General features: G+C 39.2%; 1 protein-coding gene across 1 annotated transcript in view; it reads right to left on the reverse strand.

The window, feature by feature from the left end:
* Positions 1-16,381, reverse strand: part of VCPIP1 (valosin containing protein interacting protein 1) — a 31,730-nt gene extending 15,349 nt beyond the window's left edge. The window contains exons 1-2 of the mRNA XM_035011266.1: positions 13,429-16,381; positions 2,892-2,978 (exon numbers count right to left, since the gene is read on the reverse strand). Of these exons, the coding sequence (XP_034867157.1) occupies positions 2,892-2,978; positions 13,429-16,132 (2,791 nt within the window). The 5' untranslated portion in view covers positions 16,133-16,381. The remainder of the gene's footprint in view (positions 1-2,891; positions 2,979-13,428) is intronic.
* Between the last annotated feature and the right edge of the window lie 11,051 nt (positions 16,382-27,432).

The raw sequence follows: 27,432 nt of genomic DNA on the forward strand, positions 1-27,432 counted from the left end.
TACTGATGCTATATTTTGCATATAATTCATCCTTTTCAAGTGTATGATCCATGGTCAATTGATTTTTGACGAAGGTACTAAAGTAATTCAATGGCTAAGGTATACTTCTTTCAATAAACAGTGCTGGAACAATTGGATATCCATACATTAAAAAATGAACCTCAACTCATACCTTGCAACATATAAAAAATCAACTTGAAATAGATCATAAACCTAAATATAAAATCTAAAGCTATAAAACTGCCAGAAGGAAACAGAAAAAAAATTTTGTCACCTTTGATTAAGCAAGGATGTTTTTGGATAGGGCACAAAAAGTACAAAAGAAAAAACTGTTAAACTGGTTATCAAAATTAGAAATCTCTGATCTTCACAAGATACTGTTAAGAGAATGAAAAGACAAATTACAAACTGGGAGAAAATATTTGCAAAATACTTACCTGATAAATGATGTGTGCCCAGAATATATAAAGAACTCTCAAAACTCAACTAAAAAGAAGATTCAAACCAATTTAAAAATGAGCAAAAGGAGGAAGAAAATAAGCACATGAGAAAATGCTCAACACCATTAGTTATTAGGGAAATGCAAATTAAAACCACTATGAGGTAATACTATAAACCTATTAAAATAGTTTTAAAAACAAAAACTGATACTACCAAGTACTGGTAAGGAACAGAGCAACTGGAACTCCAATACAGTGCTAAGGAATACAAAATGGTCCAGCTACTTTGGAAAATGATTTGGGAGTTTCTTATAAAGATAAGCATATACTTACCATATGACTCAGCAATCCCACTCCTAAGTATTTACAAAAGGGAAGTGAAACATATGTCCACACACAAAGACCTATACACAAATGTTTATAGTGGCCTTATCTATAGGAGCCCAAAACTGAAAATCACCCAAATGTCCTTCAATCGATTATAGATTTTCAAAAATGTGATACATCCATACAATGGAATACTACTCAGCTATATGAGAGAATAAACTAATACACGCAACCAGATAGACGAATCTCAAAAGCATTAAAACAGTAAAACGGAAATTGGCAATTTTTTTTCTGTAATGGAGCAACACAGTAAATACTTTAGGTTTTCAGACCATATAGTCTCTGCCACAACTATTCAATTCTGCCAAGGTAGTGTGAAAGCAGCCATAGACAAGAGGTAAACATGAGTGTGGCTGTGGGTTTTTGTTTGTTTGTTTTGCTGTGTTCTGAGAAAACTTTATTAACAGGCAGCAGGCCTGATATGGCTGCTGGGCAGTAGTTTGCCAACCCCTGTGCTAAATCAAAGAAACTAGACACAAAAGGTTATATTAATCCATTTATATGGTGATACGAAAAAGGCAAACATAAAGAGACAAACAAAATCAGTGGTTGTCAAGGCCTGGGGGTAGGAGTTAAGGGATTACCTAGAAAGGAGCACAGGGCAACTTTTTGGAATGACGGCAATATTCTGTATCTTGATTATGGTGGTGGCTACATGGCTGCATATGTTTGTCAAAATTCATATACATACAAAGGGTGAATTGTACTGTATGCAAATTATGCTTCAAGAATCCTGTCTTAGGAAGGAAGGAAGGAGGAAAGGAAGGAAAGTAGGACCAAGGAAGAAAGGAAGGAAACCAGCCAGTCAGCCATTCTTTGGTCCCTGATTCAAATAAACCAAAAGAAAAAAAAAATTTTTAAGACAATAAAAAATCACGGAATTGTAAAAGGTCACTGAATATTGGTGATGTTTTAAAAATTATTTTTCATATTTTTTTTTAAAGATTTTATTTTATTCATGAGAGACAGAGAGAGAGAGGCAGAGGGAGAAGCAGGCTCCCAAGGAGCAGGAAGCCCAATGTGGGACTTGATCCCAGGACCCTGGGATCATGACCTGAGCCGAAGGCAGACGCTTAACCATCTGAGCCACCCAGGTGCCCCTATTTTTCATATTTTTAATAGGTGATAATCATATTGTAGTTTTTTTAAAAAGAAAGAGTTCTTACTTTTAGAGATACATTCTGAAGTTCTTACAGATGAAATTATATTATGTCTGGGATTTATTTTAAAATAGTCCAGTTGAGGGGAATAGAAATGTACTGATAATTGTGAAGCTGAGTGGTGGGTAAACAGGGGTTCATTATATTATTCTTGCTACTTTTATGTATGTTTGAACATTTCTACAATAGCCAAGTTGGGTTGGTTTTTTTGAAGAAGGGAAAAAAAAAGTGTGTAAGAGATAAAAACCATAAATAATGATTATGCAGTTAATGTCTATGGAGGTCAGGTAGGTGAAAAAATGAAAAAAATGAGTAAAGCCAAAATCATTCACATCAAATCTCTGAAAAAACATGTGAAGTCCAAACACACACTGCTAATCATTCTCTTAAGACCTTAAAACCTGAAGATACAGTTGTATACTTTCACATATCTTTACAAACAATGCATACACAATGTGAAGTTAAATGTAAAATGAGTAATTTCTTAAAATTCAGAAAGCACTGAGGTATATATAATAACAGCCAAAACACAACAACAACAAAAATACTGTATTATCTGGTTCTGGTACATTCACTAGCATTATAACCAAATCTGTTTCTAATTTCTTTCTTTTTTTTTGCTTCTAATTTCACAATTTGTCTTTAGTTACTAAGAAACATATACACAATTTAATGAGAAAATAGGAGCAAGAAAGTAATAGGAGACTTTTTAGTAATATTATAGCAGAAAACATAGCTGATCATACCAGGATAATAATCCATTTTAACTAGGCAAACTGCTAAAGAAGAACATATACCAAAAATTAATGATGGAAGTAGCTTTAGAATATCTGCCCTTTCTTAATCTTACAACAGCCTAAGTGGAGATATATTATCTAAGAATAAAATCAGATATTAACTATACCCATGGTTTTCTTCATAATATTGTAGAATACTCCACCCTGCTGGAACATGTGAGGAAGTCCCTTTGCATAAGACCATACATCTTCTCCTGTAAAATAAAAACAAATATAGTATTGGCAACAAACAAAAGAGTTCAACCCAAGGTTGCTTAATGATTAACCTTGAACAGAGATTGCAAGGCAGATCTCCCAAATGAGTAACACAGCTTGGTATAACATAAAGAGATGATATGGAGTGATGGGACTGTGGTAAACTAGAAAATCCATGGCCCATCTAAAGGTGGCAGCCACTACCATGTGCTGTCATAGAAGAGTGTAGGCGCAATGTTTTAAGACCATATGGCTTTTCAGAAGCCAGAAACCTAGGTTTTTCATGTGAATTCTCCTAATTTTTAAATGTAGAAACTAATTCAAAAAAGTCTTTAAAACTGCATGAGTCAATACTGGGCATATTAAACAAAATATACCTGAAGACTCAATCCAACTCAAAGGAAAGTAGTTCACAACCTTGAACTAGAGCAACAGAGAAGGTTATGGAAAGATACTTATTTTTAACAAGTAAAATACAGAATTGTGTATTTTATATATATATATATATTTTTTTAAGTTTTATTTATTTAACAGACAGAGACAGCAAGAGAGGGAACACAAGCAGGGAGAGAGGGAGAGGGAGAGGGAGAAGCAGGCTTCCTACTGAGCAGGGAGCCCGATGCGGGACTCCATCTCAGGACGCCGAGATCATGACCTGAGCCGAAGGTAGACGCTTAAAGACTGAGCCACCCAGGTGCCCCTGTGTATTCTATATTATGTTAAAATCAAATAAAAATAGATGGAAGGGTCTAGGGAGAAAAGTAAATAGGTAGACTGAAGGTACGTAATTAATTATTATGTTGTTCCAAAGTTGACTTTCTTAAATAGAAATTTAGGGGGGAAATACCTTGTTGAAGAGATTCAGAATAACCTTTAGAAATCTACAAAATACCAGAAGCAAATGACCATTCACAAAAACATTTTTTTAAGAACATCCTTGACAGTGACTATTTCAATAAGAAGTTTCAAATAAAAAGACAGATAATCACTGTTCAAAAAGTTAATGAAGAATAGAAGGAACGTAAAAATTAGTTACTTTTGAGGGTGCCTGGGTGGCACAGTCAGTTAAGTGTCTGACTCTTGGTTTCAGCTCAGGTCGTGATCTCAGCATTGTGGGGTTAAGCCCGGCGTCAGGCTCCACGCTCAACGCGAAACCTGCTTGGGATTCTCGCTTTCCCTCCCCACCCTCTAAAATAAATAAATAAATCTTTTTTTTTTTTTTTTTTTTTTAAGATTTGTTTTTTTAAGAGAGAGCGAGAGTGAACACAAGCAGGGGGAACGGCAGGCAGAGGGAGAGGGAGAAGCAGGCTCCCCACAGAGCAGGGAGCCCGATGCGGGGCTCGATCCCAGGACCCCGGGATCATGACCTGAGCCAAAGGCAGACACTTAATGGACTGAGCCACCCAGATGCCCCAATAAATAAATCTTTTTAAAAAAATTAGTTACTTTTGGTTTGTGGAATGATTGTTTTTGTTTCTTTATACTTTCACTATTTTCTAATCTGATACTGTATATATGCTACATTTACAATCAGGACTTTTTTTTCAGTTAATCTTAACAAAGAAAGGTTAAATTTTTATTTTTGAATGGAGGTTACTAATGACGTGGCTTAATCATTATGTACATGCAGTCTCTCAGAGCTCTAACCCCTTCCCACGTTTATAAACAGGAATATGAATTTGCATGGCAGTTGGTTAAAGTTTAGAGTACTCAGTACATCAGATTAAAGTATGCAAATTTTAAAAGCCTTGGCGCTTAAAGTTTCAGTTTACTAGAACATTTACTTACACACAAACACTTCATTCACTAATGATACAGTATTACCAGAATATGGCTAAATTTAAGGGTGGGCACACGAATTTAATTTTACATTTTGAATATTAATAAAAGCCTCCAAATACAGAATATTAACAACTTACAGTAGAAGTTCCGATTGCTGAACTTATCATTAAACTTCATTTGGATAAATTATTTCTATGGCAGGGTGGCTGGGTGGCTCAGTTGGTTAAGCGACTGCCTTCAGCTCAGGTCGTGATCCTGGAGTCCCAGGATAGAGTCCCACATCAGGCTCCTGCTCGGCAGGGAGTCTGCTTCTCCCTCTGACCCTCCCCCCTCTCACGCTTTCTCTCTCTCATTCCCTCTCTCAAATAAATTAATAAAATCTTAAAAAAAAAATATTTCTATGGCAATAACCTTTCATTTAGTTATTATCAATGTTACCTTAAATGTACTAAGTATTTTATAAAATACTCAGAATATAATTTATTTGAAAAACATATAAAAATTATATAGTAGTGGGGCGCCCCAGTGGTTGTCAGTTAAGCCTATGCCTTCAGCTCAGGTCATGATCCTGGGGTCCTAGGATGGAGTCCCACATCGGGCTCCCTGCCCAGTGGGGACCCTGCTTCTCCCCCTCCCTTTGCCTTCTGCTCCCCTTGCTTGTGCACTCTCTCTCAAATAAATAAAAATTATATGGTAGCACTTAAGTTTTTTTGGTAGAAGTCTGAATAGGTCTTAAAATAGTGAATTCTCCAGAACTGTCCACCATTAAATACTAATTTTAAAGTGACATTTCCTAGTATTTTACATACCTTACTCTTCCTTATTTAAGCAGGCAGAACTCTAAGTAAGAACTCTATTGGAGTGTTTATCAACCTTGTTTTCATTCTGTCCCTCTAAGGATCTTTTTTTAAAATTATTCCTAAGGATCCCTTTAAAACATTTTGCTTAGCTGCCTCCTCTGTGGCATTTGAATACTACAGAAATACAGATATACTGCTTATCTGTTTATGTACTGCAGTATATCAGAGTTTTATTCATTAAAGATTTTGTTTACCCTCTCCCTCTCCCAAGAACCAAACTTCACTCCCCTTCAGAGCAGTATGTGGCCTCATTAAGTATGCATGCTCTGTTCCTTTAAGGGAAGGATAAATAAATCGAAACCTCTATTATCTACACAGCTTTGAGAAGGCACTTTACACAGTTTTGTTTTCTCATCACAACTAAGCCCTATTTTACAGAAAAGGAAACAAACTTAGAGAGTTTAAGCAATTCTCCTAAGATCAAACAGCTTGTAAAGTGGCTGAGGCAGGATTTGAATCCAAAGCTTAAGCCCTCCCTTTCCACTGATATTAAACCTTTACCAGAGGTCAAATTGTGTTACAACAAATATGACAGAACTATCCAGTCTTTTCTTGTAGAAATCCCTGGCATCAACAACTGGTTGGGAGGAAAAAATAGGCAAATTATTTCCTTTGGTATACAAATACTTCCACTAAGTCATGTTTGTTGGTAACAGAACCAAGAAGAGAGATTAGAGATCAGGAAGCAGGAATTGTGACACTCTGTACAAGTGCCCCATCAGCATCATCCTGCTCTCCACTGCATTTGCCCCCATTCATCCTACAACTGCCCTGGTTCAGGCCTGTCTCCTGCCTGCAATACTGCCACCACGTCCTCACTGGTTTTCCCTCCAATCTTGTTCTCCTCAAATCCCGCCTTCTTCCGAGTTACACCTTTAATGGTTCCCCAAAACCATACCATAAAGCCCAAGCTCCTTTTTCATGGCAGATAAAGGCACTCGAAGAGTCATCCTTGCATTCTCTCCTATCTCACATCTCTCACTGCACCCTAACTTGACTTTTACAAAGCAACACCACCAAACTGGTCTGGTTCCCAAAGGTCAATAATTACTATATATTCTTTAAAACTCAATTTAGGTGTCACTTCCTCTTAGATTCTTCAGAGTGGCAGGTAGGTAGGTACCTTCCTTGCTACTTTTATGCAGATGAGCACCATAGTTCTCATCACACTGCAGGTTAATTTAGTGTACTTTTCTGCTTCCCCTTCTAGACTAGCTTCTCAAAGTCAGGAAAAAGTCAGCGGTCTATCTGACTTTCTATTCCCAGGGCCTGACACAGTGCTGAGGAGACAGTACCACTCTTAACATTCACTGAATGAATGTATATGAATGAACAGTATAAATGAGGTTTTTCCTTTTAACAATGCCTGAAAGAAGTTCAGAAAAACTTAAATGAAGCAGCACAATGACAACTGTTCTTCAGTGTTAATATGGATAAAATATAACTAATGGAACCATCTATACCTCTTCATGAATCTAATAAAAAAAAAATCACAGCAAAAACGAAGGGAAAGACTTTTAGTTACAAACTTCCAGTTATCAAATAAATAAGCCATGGGGATGTAATGTACAGCATGGTAACTACAGTTAATACTGTATTGTATATTTGAAAGTTACTAAGAGAGTAGATCTTACCAAAAAAGGGAAAGATTTATTTTTCTACCATTCCATTAGAAAGCAAACTCTTAGAGAACAGGAATAGCTTGGTAAAGCATTTGGCAAATATTATATTAACTCATATTTTTGTTAGCCCCCAATTAATTTTACTTTATAATTTATCTGTTTCTTCATAGTAAACAATAAAATACTTACATTCAGCACATTGTGTGTACATATAAATGTAGAAAAAAAGTCTATACCACTATCATCAATAACCTCTGTTCACATTTTGTCTTCCTCAAATCCTTCCTCCTAAGTCTTCAGTTCTCCTACCGAAACAGTAGTTATATATGGCAGTGGTATTATGGATGGTTTTTCTTTTGGTTTATCTTTTTTCCTCTTTAAGAATTTTTAATTTTTAAAAAGTATATTAAATTTTATATTTAATTTTTAATTTTTAAGAAGTATATTAAAGTGAACATTTTTTTAAAATATCACATTTTTCTACCTTTTACTACTAATAATAAAATCACGGGTTTAAAAGTGGGCTTAAAAGCTCATCATTCCAATTTTTAACTGGCTTTTTAAAAAAGCACTTTGAAGTTTCTACTTTGCAATTTATGAAATGAGCAAATTTTAAAGTCTAACATCTATATGAAATATATATATGTTTTTAGTGAAGTATAATTGACACACGTTACATTAGTTTCAGGTGTACAACACAGTGATTTGACAACTCTATACGTTATGCTATGCTCACTACAAGCGTAGCTACCACCTGTCACCATACAACACTATTACAATACCATTGACTATATTCCTTACGCTGTACCTTTCATTCCCATGACTTATTCATTCCATAACTAGAAGCCTGTACTTCCCACTCCTCTTCACCCATTTTGCCCACTTCCCTCCACCCCCCACCATCAGTTTGTTTTCTGAATTTATGGGCCTGTTTCTGCTTTTTTGTTTTGTTTTTTAGATTCCACATGTAAATAAAATCATATGGTATTTGTCTTTCTATGTCTAACTTATTTTACTTAGCATAATACCCTCTAGGTCCATCCATATTGTCACAATGGCGAGATCTCATTCTTTTTCTATGGCTGAGTAATAAAATGAAATATCTTTGTAAGGTCATCTGGCTGGCTCAGTCGGAAGTCCCATGACTCTTGAGCTTGGGATCCTGAGTTTGAACCCATCATTGGTTGTAGATTACTAAATAAATAAACTTAAAAAAGAAAAAAATATGTATTTTTAAAGACCCCCCCCCCAAGATACCTAAAATTAACTCTGAACTCAAGTATCTATCACCATAAAATAAACTGGCCAAAATGTAAATTTAAACTAGAAATATGGGACTATTTCTACTAGAAATAATCCTAAAGCTATTCGTTAGCTGAAAGAATTGTTGCCATCTCTCTACCCTTCCTGCAGATCCTCCCATCTAAAAATGTATCTACCTTACCAATAGTCAAAACCATTTCTAAGAAAGGCATGCCTGTTTCTCTCCTTATACCGAGTCCCTGAAGTATATCCAGCCCATACAACTTTTAGCGTCATCATTAGCATTAAAAGATGTATTTATCATACATATACATGCACACAAACCTGTGTGTAAATGTTTACACACACACACAGTCTGATTTTCTCTGGGAAGTAAAAATGTTAAAGACAACTATCATATTTTACTTTACATACACTTGAATTCTTTGAATATTTAAAAATAATATAATCTTGTAATTGAAAAAATATGAAGGAAAATAAAAGGTGTCAAAGTAGTTGAGTACAGAAAGGAACAGAATCAATGTTTAACTTAATCTTCAAAGTATGATAGTATAAATTCATGTATAACATACATTTATCTTAAGATATATCTATATGCATCTTTCAGGAAGATAAAAGATATATAAAAATCAAACAAGTTTCTCAACTCCTGAAAGGCTGCTAACCTTTATAGTGAAGTGGGGTAAATATCACAAGTAGCTCAATTCTGTTAAAGCAACTCCAAACTGACAGATTCTGTTTTTCACAAATCTGTCTTTATCTCTTGAAAAAGAAAATTAACTAGAAACTTAGTGGAATACACTACTAAGAAAAAAAAAATTAGCCTAGTATTTATGATGGCTGTTAGGCCATCTGTCATGCTTACCACAAAGAAAATCCACCAAAAAATGGTCTACAAGAAAACTGAATAACATATTTTGTAATGCCAAAGTCACTCACATATAAATAATGAAGATGACAATCTGCAAAAATTGTTCAATAACCTCCAACTAGTCTGGATAAAGCAGATTTAAATATGAAATATTACAGGTAGAACATTATTTCATTTTAAACTCTCATATTCAAAGTGACTAGTTCCATGAATGGTTCATACTAAGCAAAAGACTGATGCATTTGTTGATACAAATAAATAATAATTATAATGCCCTCAGTTTAGATCCTGCAGCTAAGTTTATGGAGGTCAAGGACTATGTCTCATTCATCTTTGTATCTCCAGCACAATCTCTAGCTCATAGCAAAACATTCATTTTGCTGAAAAAATTGCATTCATTCATTCAGCAAGCATTTATTTGGCACCTAATAAGTGCCAGGCCCTGTACTAAGTGATAAAGTACTCATCAGTGAATAAAACAGGCTACCGTCTCTGCCTTTGTGGAGTTTACAATACAGTGGGGTAAGCAAATAAATAAGTAAACCAACAAAGAAGATAATGAAAACTTGTAATAGGGTATGAGAGAAATGAACACGATACAATGATAGAGGGGACCTACTTAGAGTGGTTAGCAAAGGTCTCTCAAACCCTTAGATAATGGTCAGAAGTCTCTCTAAGAAGGTGGTATATAAGCCTAAACCTAAATGAGAAGAAGCCAGTTATTCAAACAGCATAAGGCTTGATGCACTCTTTTTCTAAACTAACGTAACAGCAGCTTAGCTCATATCTGGTAATTCACAAAGTAATTTCTGCATTTTGAAATTTGCAATTTTCTAAATAAGCTCTGTCGTTTTTCAGCCCTCTCCAAACTAAACATCAATATTTCTCCAGCACTCCTTACATAAGGTTGTATATGTGTGTGTGTGTATATATTTATTCCCAAATTGACATTTTTACCAACACATCACTTTTTATTAAGAATATCTTCTAGGGGGCGCCTGGGTGGCTCAGTCGTTAAGCGTCTGCCTTCGGCTCAGGTCATGATCCCGGGGTCCTGGGATCGAGCCCCGCATCGGGCTCCCTGCTCGGGAGGAAGCCTGCTTCTGCCTCTCCCCCTGCTTGTGTTCCCTCTCTTGCTGTCTCTCTCTCTGTCAAATAAATGAATAAAATCTTTAAAAAAAAAAGAAAAAAGAGTATCTTCTAGGGCGGGGCACCTGAGTGGCTCAGTGGGTTAAGCATTTGCCTTCGGCTCAGGTCATGATCCCAGGGTCCTGAGATCAAGCCCCACATTGGGGCCCTCTGCTCAGCGAGGAGCATGCTTCTCCCTCTGCCTGCCACTCTGCCTACTTGTGCTTTCCCTCTCTCTGTCAAATAAATAAATAAAATCTTTAATAATAATAATAAAAAGAATATCTTCTAGAGATGCCTGGGTGGCTCAGGCAGTTGGGTGTCCCACTTTTTATTTAGATTCAGGTCACAGTCTCAGGGTCATGGGATCGAGCCTGCATCAGGTTCTGTCCTGGGCATGGAGCCTGCTTCGGATTCTTTCTCCCTCTCCCTCTGCCCCTCCACCCCCACTCATGCTTTCTCTCTCTAAATAAAAACAAAACAAACAAAAAGATTATCTTCTACATAATTCAAATACAGTTATAAGAAAATCAGAGAGGTAAAGAACAAATATTTATAGAGGGACTAATACAGGCCAGGCACTCTCTTAGTACTGTTTTACAGCAGAAAATCTCTCAAGTGCTACAGTAAAAAATTTTTTTAAAATAACAAAACACTCTTTTTATGCTCAAATTTGTGTTGGGAATAGATTTAAAGAGATGTATGGGTTTATAAGGGCAGCAACATAAATGTTGGAGGTAAAGAGGGAAGGGATCACAACAAGACATTATGTTGTTGAACTCATTGCAGTCCACAGTCTAGTACTCAGATATTCAGGTCCAGAAACCTCAAACTAAACTCAAAAAGTGACTAATTATAAACCAGAACTATATTTTACTGATTTTCATTATAAAATATATTATTATGCTGACCAGACTTAAAGTATGGATCATAATCTCACTCTTGCCATTTATTTATTTACAATGGAGAACACAGCCTTCTAAGTGAACGTAATCCTCATCTGCACTCTCATCTGTACATCAATACTTATATCAGGAAGTTAAATGAGTGTTCAGAACAGATACTTGATGAATACAGAATCTCTAAAGGGATACAGTTCTTTCAGCCAGGCCGTGGTGAGGACTGATAAAATATTCCCACCCTAGAGATTACCTTTCTAGTTACCAGAATTTTCATGAACTCTAGATGATGTATCTTTTCCCTTTGTACAGCAGTGTCTAAACAGTGCCAAATTCTGCTTTTCAACTCTTTTTCAACGTTCAATGCTGACCATCCATTCCATTTCTGCTGACACAGCCTTTCTTTAGACATGTTAATGTCATCTATTTAATGCAATCAAAAACATTTCAAAGTGCCTGCAACCTGCTGGGCACTATACTAGGTACTGAGCATCCAAGTTTAGATAAGAGATGAGCCACATCCTCAAGAGTTCATCTTCTGTTGAGGAAGACCTTCTCTTTCCTGTTTTTTACCTGGGAGATTGCTAGTTTTTAAAGTACCTTCTGCATATACCTAATTTTATCCATTCTCTGCCGATGTTATTTAATTTTCAGAGTTCTAGGAGTATTTTATTGTTGCCCTGTGTCCCAACTACAAAGGGTATTTTGTAGAGAAGAGGCAACTGAAAGTACTGGGGAGTTAAGCAGCTTGCCTCAATCACTAAGTTAATAAGCAGTGGAGCCAAGATTCAAATTCTAGGTCTTTCTGACTCCAAAGATCACACAATCTTTCATGTAGTCTCTAAGAAACTAGAAACCCTAAGAGACAGAAATACAGTGTGCCTAGTACATTTCTTGACATATCCCCCAATTCGATGGCTATGTCTGCCAAAATAAAATCAGCAATATCAAGTTATAAATGTGTACAGAGCTTTTAAATCTCCTATTAACTTCTAGGCCCCCAAATTTAACAAGCCAGGAATAAATAATCTTCATTTTGGTAGGTCAAGGCCCAATTCACTGATATTTACTACTCTTAGAAAAAAGAATCAAAACCCAGATCACTTTTCTAGTTAAAAGCTCTAATCTCAGCAAAAATAAGGCTCTTCTAATATGTAACATAAATTTTAATTCTACTTTAAGCCTTAGTAAAGCATATTAAGAGTGATTTTGAAAACAAAGATTAAGCAAATAAAAATAATGTTAGAAGTGCACCATTGGATCATATCCCAAATCATCTAAAGCTTTAGATTACATATTTAGTTGATATTTTTAATTTATGCTGAATTATTAAAAAGAAATGCTTCTTAAGCAACCCCATTAACATCTACCTGTTTCTTGTATTTCTCATGAGTTATAATAGTTTATTACAATTGATGGCCCAGAGTCAGTAAGCAAGGAAATAACTTAAGCACAAATCCTAATGTACAAATAAAAATGTGATGAACTGGGAAAGGAAGAACAGGCAGGAAATGGAGGACAGAGACTATTAGGTGGGAGAGCAGTGAGAATATAAACACCAGAAACTGCAATTCATCAAACAGGAAGTCCTGAAATCACATGACATGCAGGAAAAGAAAATTTAAAAATAAATGAAAAGGGACAAAGTGGGCAGGCTCAATAGAGCCCAGGAGGTAAAATATTTTAAAACGTTTTAAATAGATACACTATAAGGCTATTAAAAAAAATTTACAACAATAAATTATATTTAAATAATCTGGTGACAGTTAAGAGACTACTTTCACTTTCTTAGTTATGTTGTCCTAAATATTGACTTTAGTAGAGAATCATGCTAACATATATCCATTAACTGTAAAAAAAAAAAAAAAAAAAAAAACCTAAAGAAAATAATCTCCTCCTAAACTATATATATAATTGAAGAGTTTTTACGATGACCACAGATTTTTTTTCACGAAGACAACAGAAAAACTCAATGCATTATATTCACAATTAAGAAATAACCGTCTAGGTTAAAATGATCTTACCCATTAATGTTGCTAAAAGACACAAGGAGTACATTTCTTTGTCAGCTTGCTCCTGAAGTTCCTTAGATAGTTTACCAGTAACAGCAATCTCTTCTTGTTTCACAGTGTGGGCCGTGTGTGCTGCAGCAGACTGACTACTTTCTGCTTTACTTTTTAGAATCTCTATTGTAATTCTGTCACCATGCTGTAAAGGAACTGGCTCCTTTTCCATTCCTGCCTGGGGTGGCATTAACTCTTTAGGAGGAAAGCCATATCGAATACACTGTAAATATGGAGGAATGTTAAATTCTCTGGCTATGCTTTCCTGAAGTTCAAAAAAGGTTGTTGAAGACTTAAGTGTAACCATGGACTGCCGTCCATCATTAGTTGTTATTCGGATCTTTTTCTCCTTAGAAGTTGTTGGTGAATAGGGAGCCTTGGTAGGGGTAGCAGGTGCAGAGGATGCACCATCACGAATGGTACTAGGAGAAACAGTCCTGGGCTGCCCTTTTTGTTCTTGTTTTAACTTCTCTGTTTTCCGTTTCTGCATTACAGCAGCCTGTTCCGTAATATTCTGTTGAATAGTTCTTTCAGTTTTACTCATGTTTAACTCCTCCTTGTGCAAAGTTTTTGTTTTCTGTCCAGTAAGAATAATTTTAGTTGGGAGCTGAGATTCCGACTCTTGTCCTTGTACATCTCCGACTCTTTGGGCATGAGCACCATCTATATTTACAGGAGTATAATCATCAGGATTCTTTTTGGCAGTCTGATGCAATATAGTGTGGACAACTTTCTGAACTAGGATTTCACTCCCAAATTCACCTGGAAAGTGCTTGGTAACAAGTTTCATTGCAACATCATAAACATTACTATTTAAAGATGAATCACTTTCATACTGGAACCAATATACTGTTTCTCTGACCACTCTTCCACCCCATTCCAAAGTAATAGGAAAAGCTTCTGGTAGATTGTCATACTCTTTACCATCCCAAAAATGTTTGAATCCACAACCACATTTGCCACCAGTGGACCTAGAATTAGTTCTGTCCCCATCCAAATACACAATAGACCCATCTCCTCTGACCCTTCGCACAGATGTGCCATGGCACCAATTACAAGCTGTCAGGTTACTCAATCCATAGTCTGGTACCAGAACATCTTTCACTGAATCATATGAGCAAACTAAATTGTTCAAGGGAAAGCTATAATTTTTGTCAGGCCTCAGCTGTCCATGAGTACTTTTTGCCAGGTTATACAGTTTCCCTCCTGGAGCCAACCACTCTGGAGGAACATGAAGTTCAGAAAGGGCACCACAGAGCAAACATTTGTGAAGGCGATTATCCATTACTGCTTTTTTAGCAGCTGCTGTGACTTCTTCAGGCTGAACTCCTATCACCCCAGTCCTCCTGTAGAAATACTGATGGACATCAGCAACCAAACTAGGATGGATACCATGTTTGTCCATAAAGACTTCTTCCATAGCAGCAACAAGCCTAAGTAAGTATTTATCCTGCAAACTTCTGTCTCCTCCAATAACACAACCACCATCCTCCTCAAGTTTAATGTACTTTTTAATAAGGTCCTGAGGCACACCCCATGCTTTAGGCAGCAAATTCATAGGCAGTTTGGGCAAAGCAGCCCCTTTTATGCCTACCAAGGGGATATAATGGTTTCTACCAGAGCTACTCCATGCAATACAGATTGGTTTGTTCAAATGACCATCTCTCCCTGTGCACTTCTCTGCAGGGATGAGCCCAGGCAGAAAGGTGGCTGAATAATCACCAGAGCTTCTCATGCCACTGAGAGAATCTAGCAGAATAATAGGGCGATGTAATACATTGGCAAGGCCAAATATGTGGATGTTCCTCAAGCCCAAGGGAACACCCTCAGGTGGTACAAACAGAGGGTCACACTCATTGATAATGTCCTCCCATTCAGCGGCATCAATGAAGTCATGGAACAGGGCTTGATACTGGGCCAGGTGCTGCTGAAAGTGTTGTTTAAGATTCTCTCTCAAGGCATGCCAGAAGAGCTCCCGGCCTACTAGAGCCCGGGACACAGCATGCACCAAACAGTGTCCGTCCCCGTCCACATGAACTGGAATGAGGCATTCCTGGCTTTTATTGGCCCGCTTGATGTCCTCAAGAGTGTCATGCAAATACAGGAGGCTTCCGGAGCGGTCCTTGCCATAGCCCACGGTGTTAACATGCTCTGGTTCGATGAGGAAGGCGCGGTCACCTAATAAAGCGCAATCGAACAGTTCACCCTGGTTCATGTCCCGGAGAAGCTTAGCCCTGCCTGTCTGTTTATCCATTCCATAGCGAGCTAATATGGGCGACAACAATTTGCAGTGGTAGTTAGAAAGGCCCATCACCTTTACCAGTTCCGTGTTCTTCTTGGGTGCCCCTGTCACCCCGAGCAGCGCGTTCCGCAGCAGGTTGTGTAGCACTACGTCCGGGTCGGTCACCTCCTCCACCCCCAGCAGCTGTTGCTGCTCGTGCCGCTGTCCGCACTCGGTACACTCGATGCTGACAGAACCGGAGGCCGGGAAGAACAGACGCGCCTGGCACTTCGGATCCGGGCAGCTCCCGGAGAGGATTCTCCGGTCTCTCCGTTTCGAGAGCCCCCCCGGAGGAGCCGCCGCCGCCAGGGACGGCGGAGTCTGCGGAGCCTCGGGGGGAGGAGGTGGCGGAGGCAGCGGAGGCGGCGGCGGCGGCTGAGACATACCTCTCGGCTCTCGTGTCTCGCTCCGCGTCCCAAGCGACCCTCAAAGGCTCATAGCCCAGACCCCCACCAGCCCGACTCTGTCTAGTCCAGGCCCAGGACGAATCACTTTCCTTTCCCTACCAGCTCCTCCTCCTCCTAAGCGAAGGCGGAAGCGCCGGACGTTGTTTCTCTTCTTACTTCTCCACTGCCGTAGCCGTTGCCCCGAACGTAACGGCCACCACCCTACCCAGCACTCACACTCACTCACTCTCGCTCTCTCTCTCCCTCAGACACACAGACATACACGCCCTCACTGAGAGTGCGCAGGCGCAGCCACCGCTTTGCCCTCTGGGAATTAGAGTCTTGCAGCCTCTCTTCCGGACGTTGAGTGCTAGGATCTTGGATCCAGAAAGAACTACAAATACCGTGAGGCCAAGCGGTTCAGCTCCCGCGGAGAGGAGGAAGAGGAAGGCAATAGGAGGGGGGCAGAAAGGAAGCTAGTCACTCATGTTGCTTGCTGGGAGTTGTAGTTTTAACTGGATCACCTTTGTCGTCTTCCCACTTCTAGAGCGCAAGCAAAAGGGAATGAGAGACCACATTTCCTAGGATGCCCTGCGGTGCGTTCAGTTTCACTTCCCCCTTAGGCGGATAGGAGGATACAGGGAAGCCTGGTAAAAACAGAAAGGGAATGGGTGTCGGAAGCGGAGGGTCTGAAGTTCACGACTCCTAGAAGGGGAGGGGAATGAAAGGCTCTCAGTGAAGAAGGTACAGTAAATAAATGTCCAGCGATATGGCGGGCTGGGAAGTTGAATGAAATGATCTAATCTAGACTGGAGGTCGTAAAAGAAAAAGGGGGAAAACAATGAATTGATTCTCGGAGTATTTCTTAAGGTCTTTTTTTCTGCCACACTTCTCTGTTCTCATTCCTACCTGTATTCCAAGCCACTGAGTGCCTAAGTCCCCTTTTCTGCCTTTCCCCCCCTCTCTACTGAGGGTAACTGGGGCACAATTTGTTTCCTAGTTCCCTGTATGTCTTTGCAGTTTACAGTACAAATAACAATACCTTGAATGCGTATAGAGTCATATATACATACAAAGCCTTTTAACTAGATACAGTTTGCTCCTTACGGCCCTCTCCTCAGAGAGTTGTAACAGCTGTTTATTAAGTTCTTAATATATTCCTGTTGCAGCCTTTACAAACACGGTATCATTTGATCTTCATAATAACCTTGTTAGAAAACACGTCCAGAAAGGAAATGACTTCCGCAGGTTCACACAGCCAGTAAGTGACGGTTAGGCATTTAGATCTAGATCTGTACCCATTTTACAGACAGGGATATAGGCAGGAAAGGTTAGACCAGTTTTATATAAAATAATAACTAACTTCTCATTACTGTTGCTTTATAGTTTACATAATATGTTCATATATATCATCTCATTCTCTCACCAGTCCATTAATACGTTACCAGGTATTGTTGACTCCATTTACAGTTATGGATACAGACTAGGAATTAAGTGACCTGTCCAAGGTCAAATCACCAGTGTATTTCTGACCCAAAGAGTGCTTTTTACACTATTTTCTACAAAAGAAAAGAGCAGTTAAGCTCAGACCTTTTGTTAAGCCTCTGGGTCTGTTAGTGACTCAAGGAGTGAGTGGTAAAGATGTTTACCCTTAAGAGGGCAGCACAGCTTTATTGTGTGCTTGGAAACTGCCTCTTCATGCAAAACACATTGATATGTTAATTGAAAGCTAGTATTGTTTTAATTATTATTGTACAGTCAGCCCCTTTCACTTATTCTGGAAATTCTTGCTTTCTGAACCTTAGATAAGTGAACTGTCTCAAAATTTCTGAAACATTTGGCACAAAGTAGATACATCAGTGCAATCCATGAGGTCATTTGAGTCTTCTGCAGCTGCCAAGGGAATTGTTTACTTTATTAGGTTTTTTGAGTAAATAGAATTTGATGCTTTGAAATGAACCATCTGTAAGACACTCCTAAAGGGTATTAGTACTGACTTTCACCCTAATTATTGTCTACAGTTTTCTTCAAAAGAAATATGTTTGAAAGAGAAAGTCTTCAAATGTTATTTTCTCACCCAGTTCTTCCAGGTCCATGCAAAAAATGATGTTACCTTCATATAAGATAGGTAATGTTACTTAAAGGGGATAGTTTTTTCAATAAAGTTTTTCTTAATTCATGCAGGGAAAGTTGTTTATTTCTATTTTGACAATAGTTTGGTGGTACTACATATGTGATCTTGGAACTGATTTTTTATTGAGTGTTTATAAGTTGAGAAATTGAATATGCCCATTAAGTAGAAATCATTGTCTTCTGTTACTGAGAAGTTACACCTGCAGTGAAATTTTATTTTCCTCATACAGAATCTAAAGAATTGAATTATGAAAGCTTCGGAGCACATGAAAGATAACAGCAGTGTGCACACTGGCATGCACTTTTATGTCTTGACATCACCAAGGCAGATTTTCCTTATTGATAATACATGTGAACGGTGAAATAGATTTTTTAAGTTGCATCTGAATGTGTCGTTCTGAATCATACTTGACAAAATCATACTTGACAAAACCCTACTGAAGAAATGGGTGGCCTCTCTGGCTTGTCAAGCACAGTCCATTCAACTGATCCGTTTTCCCCATTTGGAACCTTGATTAGTTAGAAACTTTTTTCCCAAACTAAATCTGACATTTAAACCCATTTGTTACTATAGTTCTCCTAGTTTTAAGAATGATACTTTTGAGAGGAAAAAATAAAATACCCTGGTATAAAGCATAGTTAATAAGGGGGAAGGAGAGGAGTTAAGTTTTCAATCAATTCTGGAGTTAAATTAGTTCATTTAACCTACAAATCACTTACTTAATGAGTCTGTAGATGCAAAGTTCAGAAAGAAGAAAGCTCACAAATAAAGGGGCAATGATATTTTTTTAATATTTTATTTATTTATTTGTCAGAGAGTGAGCAAGCACAAGCAGGGGGAGCGGCAGGCAGAGGAAGAAGCAGGCTCCCCGCCAAGCAAGGACCCCGACGTGGGACTCGGATCCTAGGACCCCGGCTGGGATCATGACCCAAGCTGAAGGCAGACACTTAACCAACCAAGCCACCCAGGCATCCCAAGGGGCAATGATATTAACCATACCAAGTTCAATATGTGAATTAGTCTTTTACAGGCATTTGGAAGGCATGGGTACCTGTAAAGTAAGAGAATTTTGTTAGGACAAAATATGACATGCTGTTTCTTATAAAGCCATAGGAGTACAGAAAGCTTCTAACCTGTTTATGTGAGATACACATGCTTCCTTCCTCTTCTCCCCAAATTCCATGACCTTAATTGTCTAATAACTTTCACAAGAACTTTTTGAGATTCCTAATAGTTGTTGTTCTTGTCTCAGTATTCCGGATGGGAAAATGAGCTGAGCCCCTAGTGTTAGCTGCTCTGATACATACCTCTTCTACCACCTTTATCCCAGCATCACTTCTATCTAAATTGCCAAAATGTAATTTAGTTCAGTTAAATTCAGTTAAAACTGAAACTCTTTTTCCCCCCATAAATTTCTAGTATGACACTTCTAAAATTCCTGTATTGCTGTTAGCAAACTTAGTAAATGCAAAAGCAAGAGGCATCCACTTAAGAGAACAACTATCATTGTTTTTTCTCTTTTATGTTGGAAAAGGAAGGGAATCATAACTTTGGGAATCGTTATAAGTCAGCCACATACTTTTTTTTTAAAAGATTATTATATTTATTTGAGAGAGAGAGAGCACAAGTGGAGGGAGGGGCAGAGAAAGAGGAAGAAGCAGTGTCCCCACTGAGCAGGGAGCCCTGGGGCTGGGCTCAATCTCAGGACCCCTGGATTGTGACCTGAGCCAAACACAGACGCTTACCAACTGAACTACCCAGGCGCCCCAGCCACATGCTTTCTTATATGAAATATACATCTGTACTAAGAGTTGACTGTGTTCTTCCAGATTCCTCCCCCAATCAGACTTTGAGTCATAAGCTTTTGTTGAATCTCACAGTGGACGTACAAGGGACTTAATTACTTGAATAGGTACTGTAGGTAATTAAAGGGACGCAGAAGGAAATCCCTGACCCAAAGGAACTCAGAGTCTAACAGAGAAATAGGCTCAACCAAACTTCATAAATACAGGTAGAATAAAGCATATAATCGATCAAAACAATACAAGAAAATAAATATCACAGATGCTATGAAAAATTTATTGAGGGCTTATTGTAGGGTGGGTGTTTTTAAGAATATTATCTTAATCTTTAAAACAATCCTGTGAGGGGCACCTGTTAAGCATCAGTCGGTTAAGCATCTGCCTTGGGCTCAGGTCATGATCCCAGGGTCCTGGGATCGAGCCCCACATCGATCGAGCCCCACATGGGGCTCCCTGCTCAGTGGGAAGCTTGCTTCTCCCTCTCCCTCTGCCACTCCCCCTGCTTGTGCTCTCTCTCTCTCTCTGTCTCTCTCTCTCTTGTCAAATGGATAAATAATATCTTTAAGAAAAACAAATCCTGTGACATAGGTAGTATTGTTTTTATTATACAGATGAGAAGACTTAATTCTGGAAGGTTAACATTATCATCATCATTATTACCACCCAGCTAGCAAGTAGCAGAGCTGGGCTTCAAATCAAGGTTTTCTTCCATGTTCACTCACTCTTTCCACTATATCACAGCTGCTTAGTGATTTGAGAGAGAATTAGCCAAGAAGTGAGTGCAAACTGGTGGCCAGTGGCCAAACTTGGCTTACATGTGTTTTTGTTTGGCCAGCAGCAGTTTAACTTTTTTTTTGAATGTGAACATCTTTGCACAGTGGCCAGCACTTTACTCTAACATCATATACCAGGTCCCCTTGAGACATACTACCTTCCTGGCTCCAGAAAGCATTTGCATTTTCTGTATCAGACAGCAACTGGGGACAGAGAGGGGCAATTCTCAAAAGGCTCATGAAGAAGGTATTTCAAAGGGCGGAAGGAGGACTTTGTGAGTTGCAGAGAGAGGGGTGGCTGGGTGGCTCAGTCAGTTAAGGTAGGCTGCTGAGCCTACGTTCATGTGGCGAAGGTCAAATTCCACCTAGGTAACATCTCTACATTGCCCAATAGAACTATCTGCAGTGATGGAAAAGTCCTATGCCTGTCCTGCCCGATATGGCAACCACTAGCTACATGTGGCTATTAGGTACTTAACGTGGCTAGTGCAACACAGGAACTGATTTGTTAACTTTATTTAATTTTAATTAAATTTAAGTAGCCACGTGTGGCTATGGCTCTCTGTTGGCAGCACAAATCTAAGTCCTTATAGCTATTAAGTCTACATTAAAAATAATGATTCCCCAAATTCCAGTGAGGTCCTAGCTCTGGTGGGGGTCAAGGGATGGGGACTGACTGTAAAAGGGAACAAAGGAACTTTTTAGGATGATAGAAATATTCTTCATCTTGATTATGGTGATGACATGGATATATACATTTGCCAAAACTCATCCAACTGAACTTTAAAAAGGGTGTGTAAATTATACCTCAATAAAGTTGATTTTCTTTTAAAGATTTTATTTATTTATTTGAGAGAGAGAGAAACAGCATGAGAGGGGAGAGGGTCAGAGGGAGAAGCAGGCTCCCCCTGAGCCGGGAACCTGATGTGGGACTCAATCCCAGGACTCTGGGATCATGACCTGAGCTGAAGGCAGTCGCTTAACCAACTGAGGCACCCAGGCGCCTCAATAAAGTTGATTTTAAAAAGGAAAAGAAAAAAGGGGCACCTGGATGGCACAGTCAGTTAAGCATCCAACTCTTGGTTTTGGCTTAGGTTATGATCTCAGGGTCCTGGGATCGAGCCCCATGTCGGGCTCTGTGCTCAGTGCAGAGTCTGCTTGAGATTCTCTCTCCCTCTCACTCTGCCCCTCCTGCTTGTGTTCTCTCTCTCTCTCAAATAAATAAATAAATCTTACAAAAAAAAAAAAGTAGAAGAAAAAGTTGAGTTCCAGAGACAGGAGTTTCACCTCTAGTCTACCTAAAGCATGCCTACTGCAATCCCATTTTTTTTCGTAAGAACCAGCAAAGTCTATACGACATTACAGTACCCTGTGTGATCTGGCCCCTGGCTACTTCAGACATTATTTCCTTAGCTCATGCTTCTGCCACACTGAACTCCTTGTTGATCCTCAAGACACTCTGAGTAAATTCCTGTCTCAAGGCCTTTGCACTTGCCCTTCTTCTGATTGGAAAACTTTTTTCAGGTAATCACTTAGGTGTCTGCTCAAATATCAGCTCCACCACTTCTGCCAATCTCTCTAAAATAGCACCTCTGTCCTTCTCACCCTCCATGTCCTTCTGCTCACTTTCTTTATAGCACTAATCACTATCTGAAATTATATAATTACTTGTCTGTTGTCCTCCTTTCCCATTAGACTGTAAGGCTGTTCATAAGGGCAGGCAGTTTGTTGATTGTTCGAGTCCCTGTGCCAGGCACATGTAGCCTCAGCAAATACTGCTGAATGAATGAATGGCTATCATCCATGGCGGTGTTTCTCAGCCTGAGACCCAAGCATATACCTTCACAGAAAATCCACAACTTCTCTAAAAAATGTTTTAAAATCCTGCGTTGGCATTTTGGTACTAATCTAAAACAATCTTTATGATTTCTCAAATGAGCACCTTAAAACATGAAATTCTGAATGCCTGAGTTCATGTAGTGTTTAGGATTTTGTGTCAGGTGAAAACCAAAGGACATCATGACAAAATGTATAAAGATTTCACAGTTATTTTGATAGAGTTGGGTCATCACATGTCACACAGTAGCCTAGACATGCCAAACTCAAAAGAGCCAACACTAACTGCCAGTGCCACGTTCCAGTTAGAAACAGAAATTGCACAAAGCACGCACATGTGCACACACATACACACTCATTCGGAACAACTTAGTAACTATAAGTGAACTAGTAAATACACAGGGATTGTTTTGTGGTTTCCAGTAATAATCAGATTAGATACTATTAAATTAAGATGTCATACTTAAAAAGGGGTGAGGCGCCTGGCTGGCTCTGTCGGTAGAGCATGCAACTCTTGATCTTAGGGTACTGAGTTCAAGCCCCATGTTGGGCATAGAAGTTACTTTTAAAGATTTTATTTATTTATTTGAGAGAGAGAGAATGAGAGAGAGCACATGAGAAGGGGGAGGGTCAGAGGGAGAAGCAGGCTCCCCGCTGAGCAGGGAGCCCGATGCGGTACTTGATCCCGGGACTCCAGGATCATGACCTGAGCCGAAGGCAGTCGCTCAACCAACTGAGCCACCCAGGCGCCCCTAGAAGTTACTTTTAAAAAAAGATGTCAGATACTCAAAAATACTAAACCTATCTTATAATAAGTGACTACTTTATAGTTACCAGATGATAATTAAAATTGGCATTCCAGGATTTTGTAGCACTAGAATTTCTATTGAAATATGTGATCTGATCTCCAACTAGTAGCAGAAAACCTGGAAGTTATTAATACAGTGTATTTGTGCAAACAGGTATCATTGCATTGACATTATTAAACATACAGAGACATTTAATATAGATCAGAAGTTGCATCTTCCTCAAAATGGTTGAAAGACCTAAATGTGAGACAGGAGTCCATCAAAATCCTAAAGGATAACACAGGCAGCAACCTCTTCGACCTCAGCCACAGCAACTTCTTCCTAGAAACATCACCAAAGGCAAGGGAAGCAAGGGCAAAATGAACTATTGGGACCTCATCAAGATAAAAAGCTTTTGCACAGCAAAAGAAACAGTCAACAAAACCAAAAGACAACCGACAGAATGAGAAAAGATATTTGCAAATGACATATCAGATAAAGGGCTAGTATCCCAAATCTATAAAGAACTTCTTAAACTCAACACCCAAAGAACAAATGATCCAATCAAGAAATGGGCAGAACACACGAAGAGACATTTTTCATCCAAATGGCCAACAGACGCATGAAAAAGTACTCAACATCACTCGGCATCAGGGAAATCCAAATCAAAACCTCAATAAGATATCACCTCACACCAGTCAGAATGGCTAAAATTAACAAGTCAGGAAACGACAGATGTTGGCGGGGATGTGGAGAAAGGGGAACCCTCCTACACTGTTGGTGGGAATGCAAGCTGGTGCAGCCACTCTGGAAAACAGTATGGAGGTTCCTCAAAAAGTTGAAAATAGAGCTACCGTACAACCCAACAATTGCACTACTGGGTATTTACCCCAAAGATACAAATGTACGGACCCAAAGGGGTATGTGCACCCTGATGTTTATAGCAGCAATGTCCACAATAGCCAAACTGTGGAAAGAGCCAAGATGTCCATCAACAGACAAATGGATAAAGAAGATGTGGTATATATACACAATGGAATATTATGCAGCCATCAAAAGGAATGAAATCTTGCCATTTGCAATGACGTGGATGGAACTGGAGGGTATTATGCTGAGCGAAATAAGTCAATCAGAGAAAGACATGTATCATATGACCTCACGATATGAGGAATTCTTAACCTCAGGAAACAAACCGAGGGTTGCTGGAGTGGCGGGGGGGTGGTGGGAGGGATGGGGTGGCTGGGTGATAGACATTGGGGAGTGTATGTGCTATGGTGAGCGCTGTGAATTGTGCAAGACTGTTGAATCACAGATCTGTACCTCTGAAACAAATAATACATTATATGTTAAAAAAAAAAGCAGGAGGGGAAGAATGAAGGGGGGAAATCAGAGGGGGAGATGAACCATGAGAGATGATGGACTCTGAAAAACAAACTGAGGGTTCTAGAGGGGAGGGTGGTGGGAGGATGGGTTAGCCTGGTGATGGGTATTAAAGAGGGCACGTTCTGCATGGAGCACTGGGTGTTAATACACAAACAATGAATCATGGAACACTACATCAAAAACTAATGATGTAATGTATGGTGATTAACATAACATAATAATAAAAAAAAAGGAAAAAAAAAAAGAAGTTGCATCTTCATGCTCATAAGCCCAACAGTTCACAATTCAAATTAACATTAATTCAAATGGCTGGACCAAATAACCACTGTCGTTGGAGCAGGAGAATGCTTATCACTGCAGTTATATTAATTTTCCTTCTTTTCATCTTTTTCTGTCCCTTTATTTAAAACCCAAAGGGTGCTTTTGGGGTAAAAGAAAATAGGTTCAAGAGTTTACTGAAAGAGGGGCGCCTGGGTGGCTCAGTTGGTTAAGCGACTGCCTTCGGCTCAGGTCATGATCCCAGGGTCCTGGGATCGAGCCCCGCATCGGGCTCCCTGCTCGGCGGGAAGCCTGCTTCTCCCTCTCCCACTCCCCTTGCTTGTGTTCCCTCTCTCGCTGTCTCTCTCTGTGTCAAATAAATAAATAAAATCTTAAAAAAAAAAAAAAAGAGTATACTGAAAGAAACACTTCATCTTCATTCCAGTTATAATCTTGAGTTTTTGTAGAATGGCCTGATGTCTCTATCTGAACCTTCTAGCTCTGTCCCCTAAACACAGTCTAATTCAATTCCCTTCATGGGTATGACATAAAGAGTCAGAAAAAGCATTACTTGACATATTTTTTTTTAATACGTACAGTCTCATAAGACATTTTAATAGGTGGGAGAAGAGCAAAAGTATAAGGCAGCATACTTTCTTAGCCCTTTGGATCATTTACATAAATCCTTTCATAATATTCCAAGATAATAATGCATTATAATTATGTACAAGAATATAAATGCCGTCTGCAAGGTTTTTATTTCGGTGGGCAGGAAAGTATTGGAAATTATGTGTGTGTGTGTGTACACTAAATTAAAGCATCAGCACTAGGTGTCAGCAGATCACAACACTGGAGAGCACCTCAATTTGGGCATTGGTCAAATAGCAATAAATGGGGGCACCTGGGTGGCTCAGTCAGTTAAGCATCTGCCTTCGGCTCAGGTCGTGATCCCAGGGTCCTGGGATCGAGCCCCGTGTCGGGCTCCCTGCTCCGCGGGAAGCCTGCTTCTCCCTCTCCCTCTGCCCCTGTTCCTGTACTGTCTCTCTCGCTCACTTTCTCTCAAATAAAAAGATAAATAATCTTTTTTAAAAAATAGCAATAAATGGACGTATGTCTTTCACAATAACACCTCTTGCCAAGCATTTTCTCCTTCAAATATTAATTTTTAGCCTGACATTGCTAAGTGTGCTCCACAAATTCTATGGATATTAGTAGGTATCATGTTGAAGGGAGGGTTCTATAGTCAAGTCAGTTTGATGAAACAATAAGTAAATGAAGTTGGTTTTCTTCTTTTTCCACTAAGTACTTCTCAGAGCCTTTCTATGCTGATGACACTCTGACTCCAGAGGACAAGCAATGATGCTTCCAGAATGTCTGGGGAGAGAAGGGCTTAGTGGCAAGAGTCGGCTTGCAGCATAACATACTAGGATGTATTACATCTTTCATTTTGCACATTAGTTTATTTACTGTGTATATTTACCGTGTATATTACCAGGTGATCTGGGGGTGCTGATAGAGATAACGGGGATGTTAATACCCTAAGCCAGGGCGCCTGGGTGGCTCAGTTGGTTAAGCGACTGCCTTCGGCTCAGGTCATGATCCTGGAGTCCCGGGATCGAGTCCCACATCGGGCTCCCTGCTCAGCGGGGGGTCTGCTTCTCCCTCTGGCCCTCCCCCCTCTCATGTGCTCTCTCTCATTCTCTCTCTCTCTCAAATAAATAAATAAAATCTTTAAAAAAAAAAATACCCTAAGCCACCCTTGGCATTGTTATTGATGTGTAGCATTTCCACACCCCCTTAGCCACAAAATCATTTTGAGTCTGTGTCAGAGGCATATATTTTAGGGAAAACCAACACAGAGAAATAGTGCCTCTCGTCATGGTCTCTGCTTTTATCAGTGTGCTTTAAAAGGGCTTAATGCTTGTCCATATTTTCTGGTAGTTCATGGAGGTTTTTTTCCATTTAATGTTTTCATCTAGCTGACATGTATTTTTGCACAGGATGTGAGGGAGAGATTCAACTTATTTATTTATTTTATATTGCAAAATACCAGTTGCCCCAAAGCCTTGCATTAAATATGTTTTTGGTTTTGGGGTACCTGGGTGGCTCATTCATTAAGCGTCTGCCTTCGGCTCAGGTCATGATCCCAGGGTCCTGGGATCGAGCCCCGCATCAGGCTCCCTGCCCCGCAGGAAGTCTGCTTCTCCCTCTCCCACTCCCCCTGCTTGTGTTCCCTCTCTCGCTGTCTCTCTCTCTGTCAAAAAATAAATAAAATCTTAAATAAATAAATAAATAAATAAATAAATAAATAAATAAATAAATAA

The sequence above is a fragment of the Mirounga leonina genome, unplaced genomic scaffold (assembly GCF_011800145.1).
Source record: "Mirounga leonina isolate KUSES-001 unplaced genomic scaffold, KU_Mleo_1.0 Mir_165, whole genome shotgun sequence".
Classification (NCBI taxonomy): Eukaryota; Metazoa; Chordata; class Mammalia; order Carnivora; family Phocidae; genus Mirounga; species Mirounga leonina.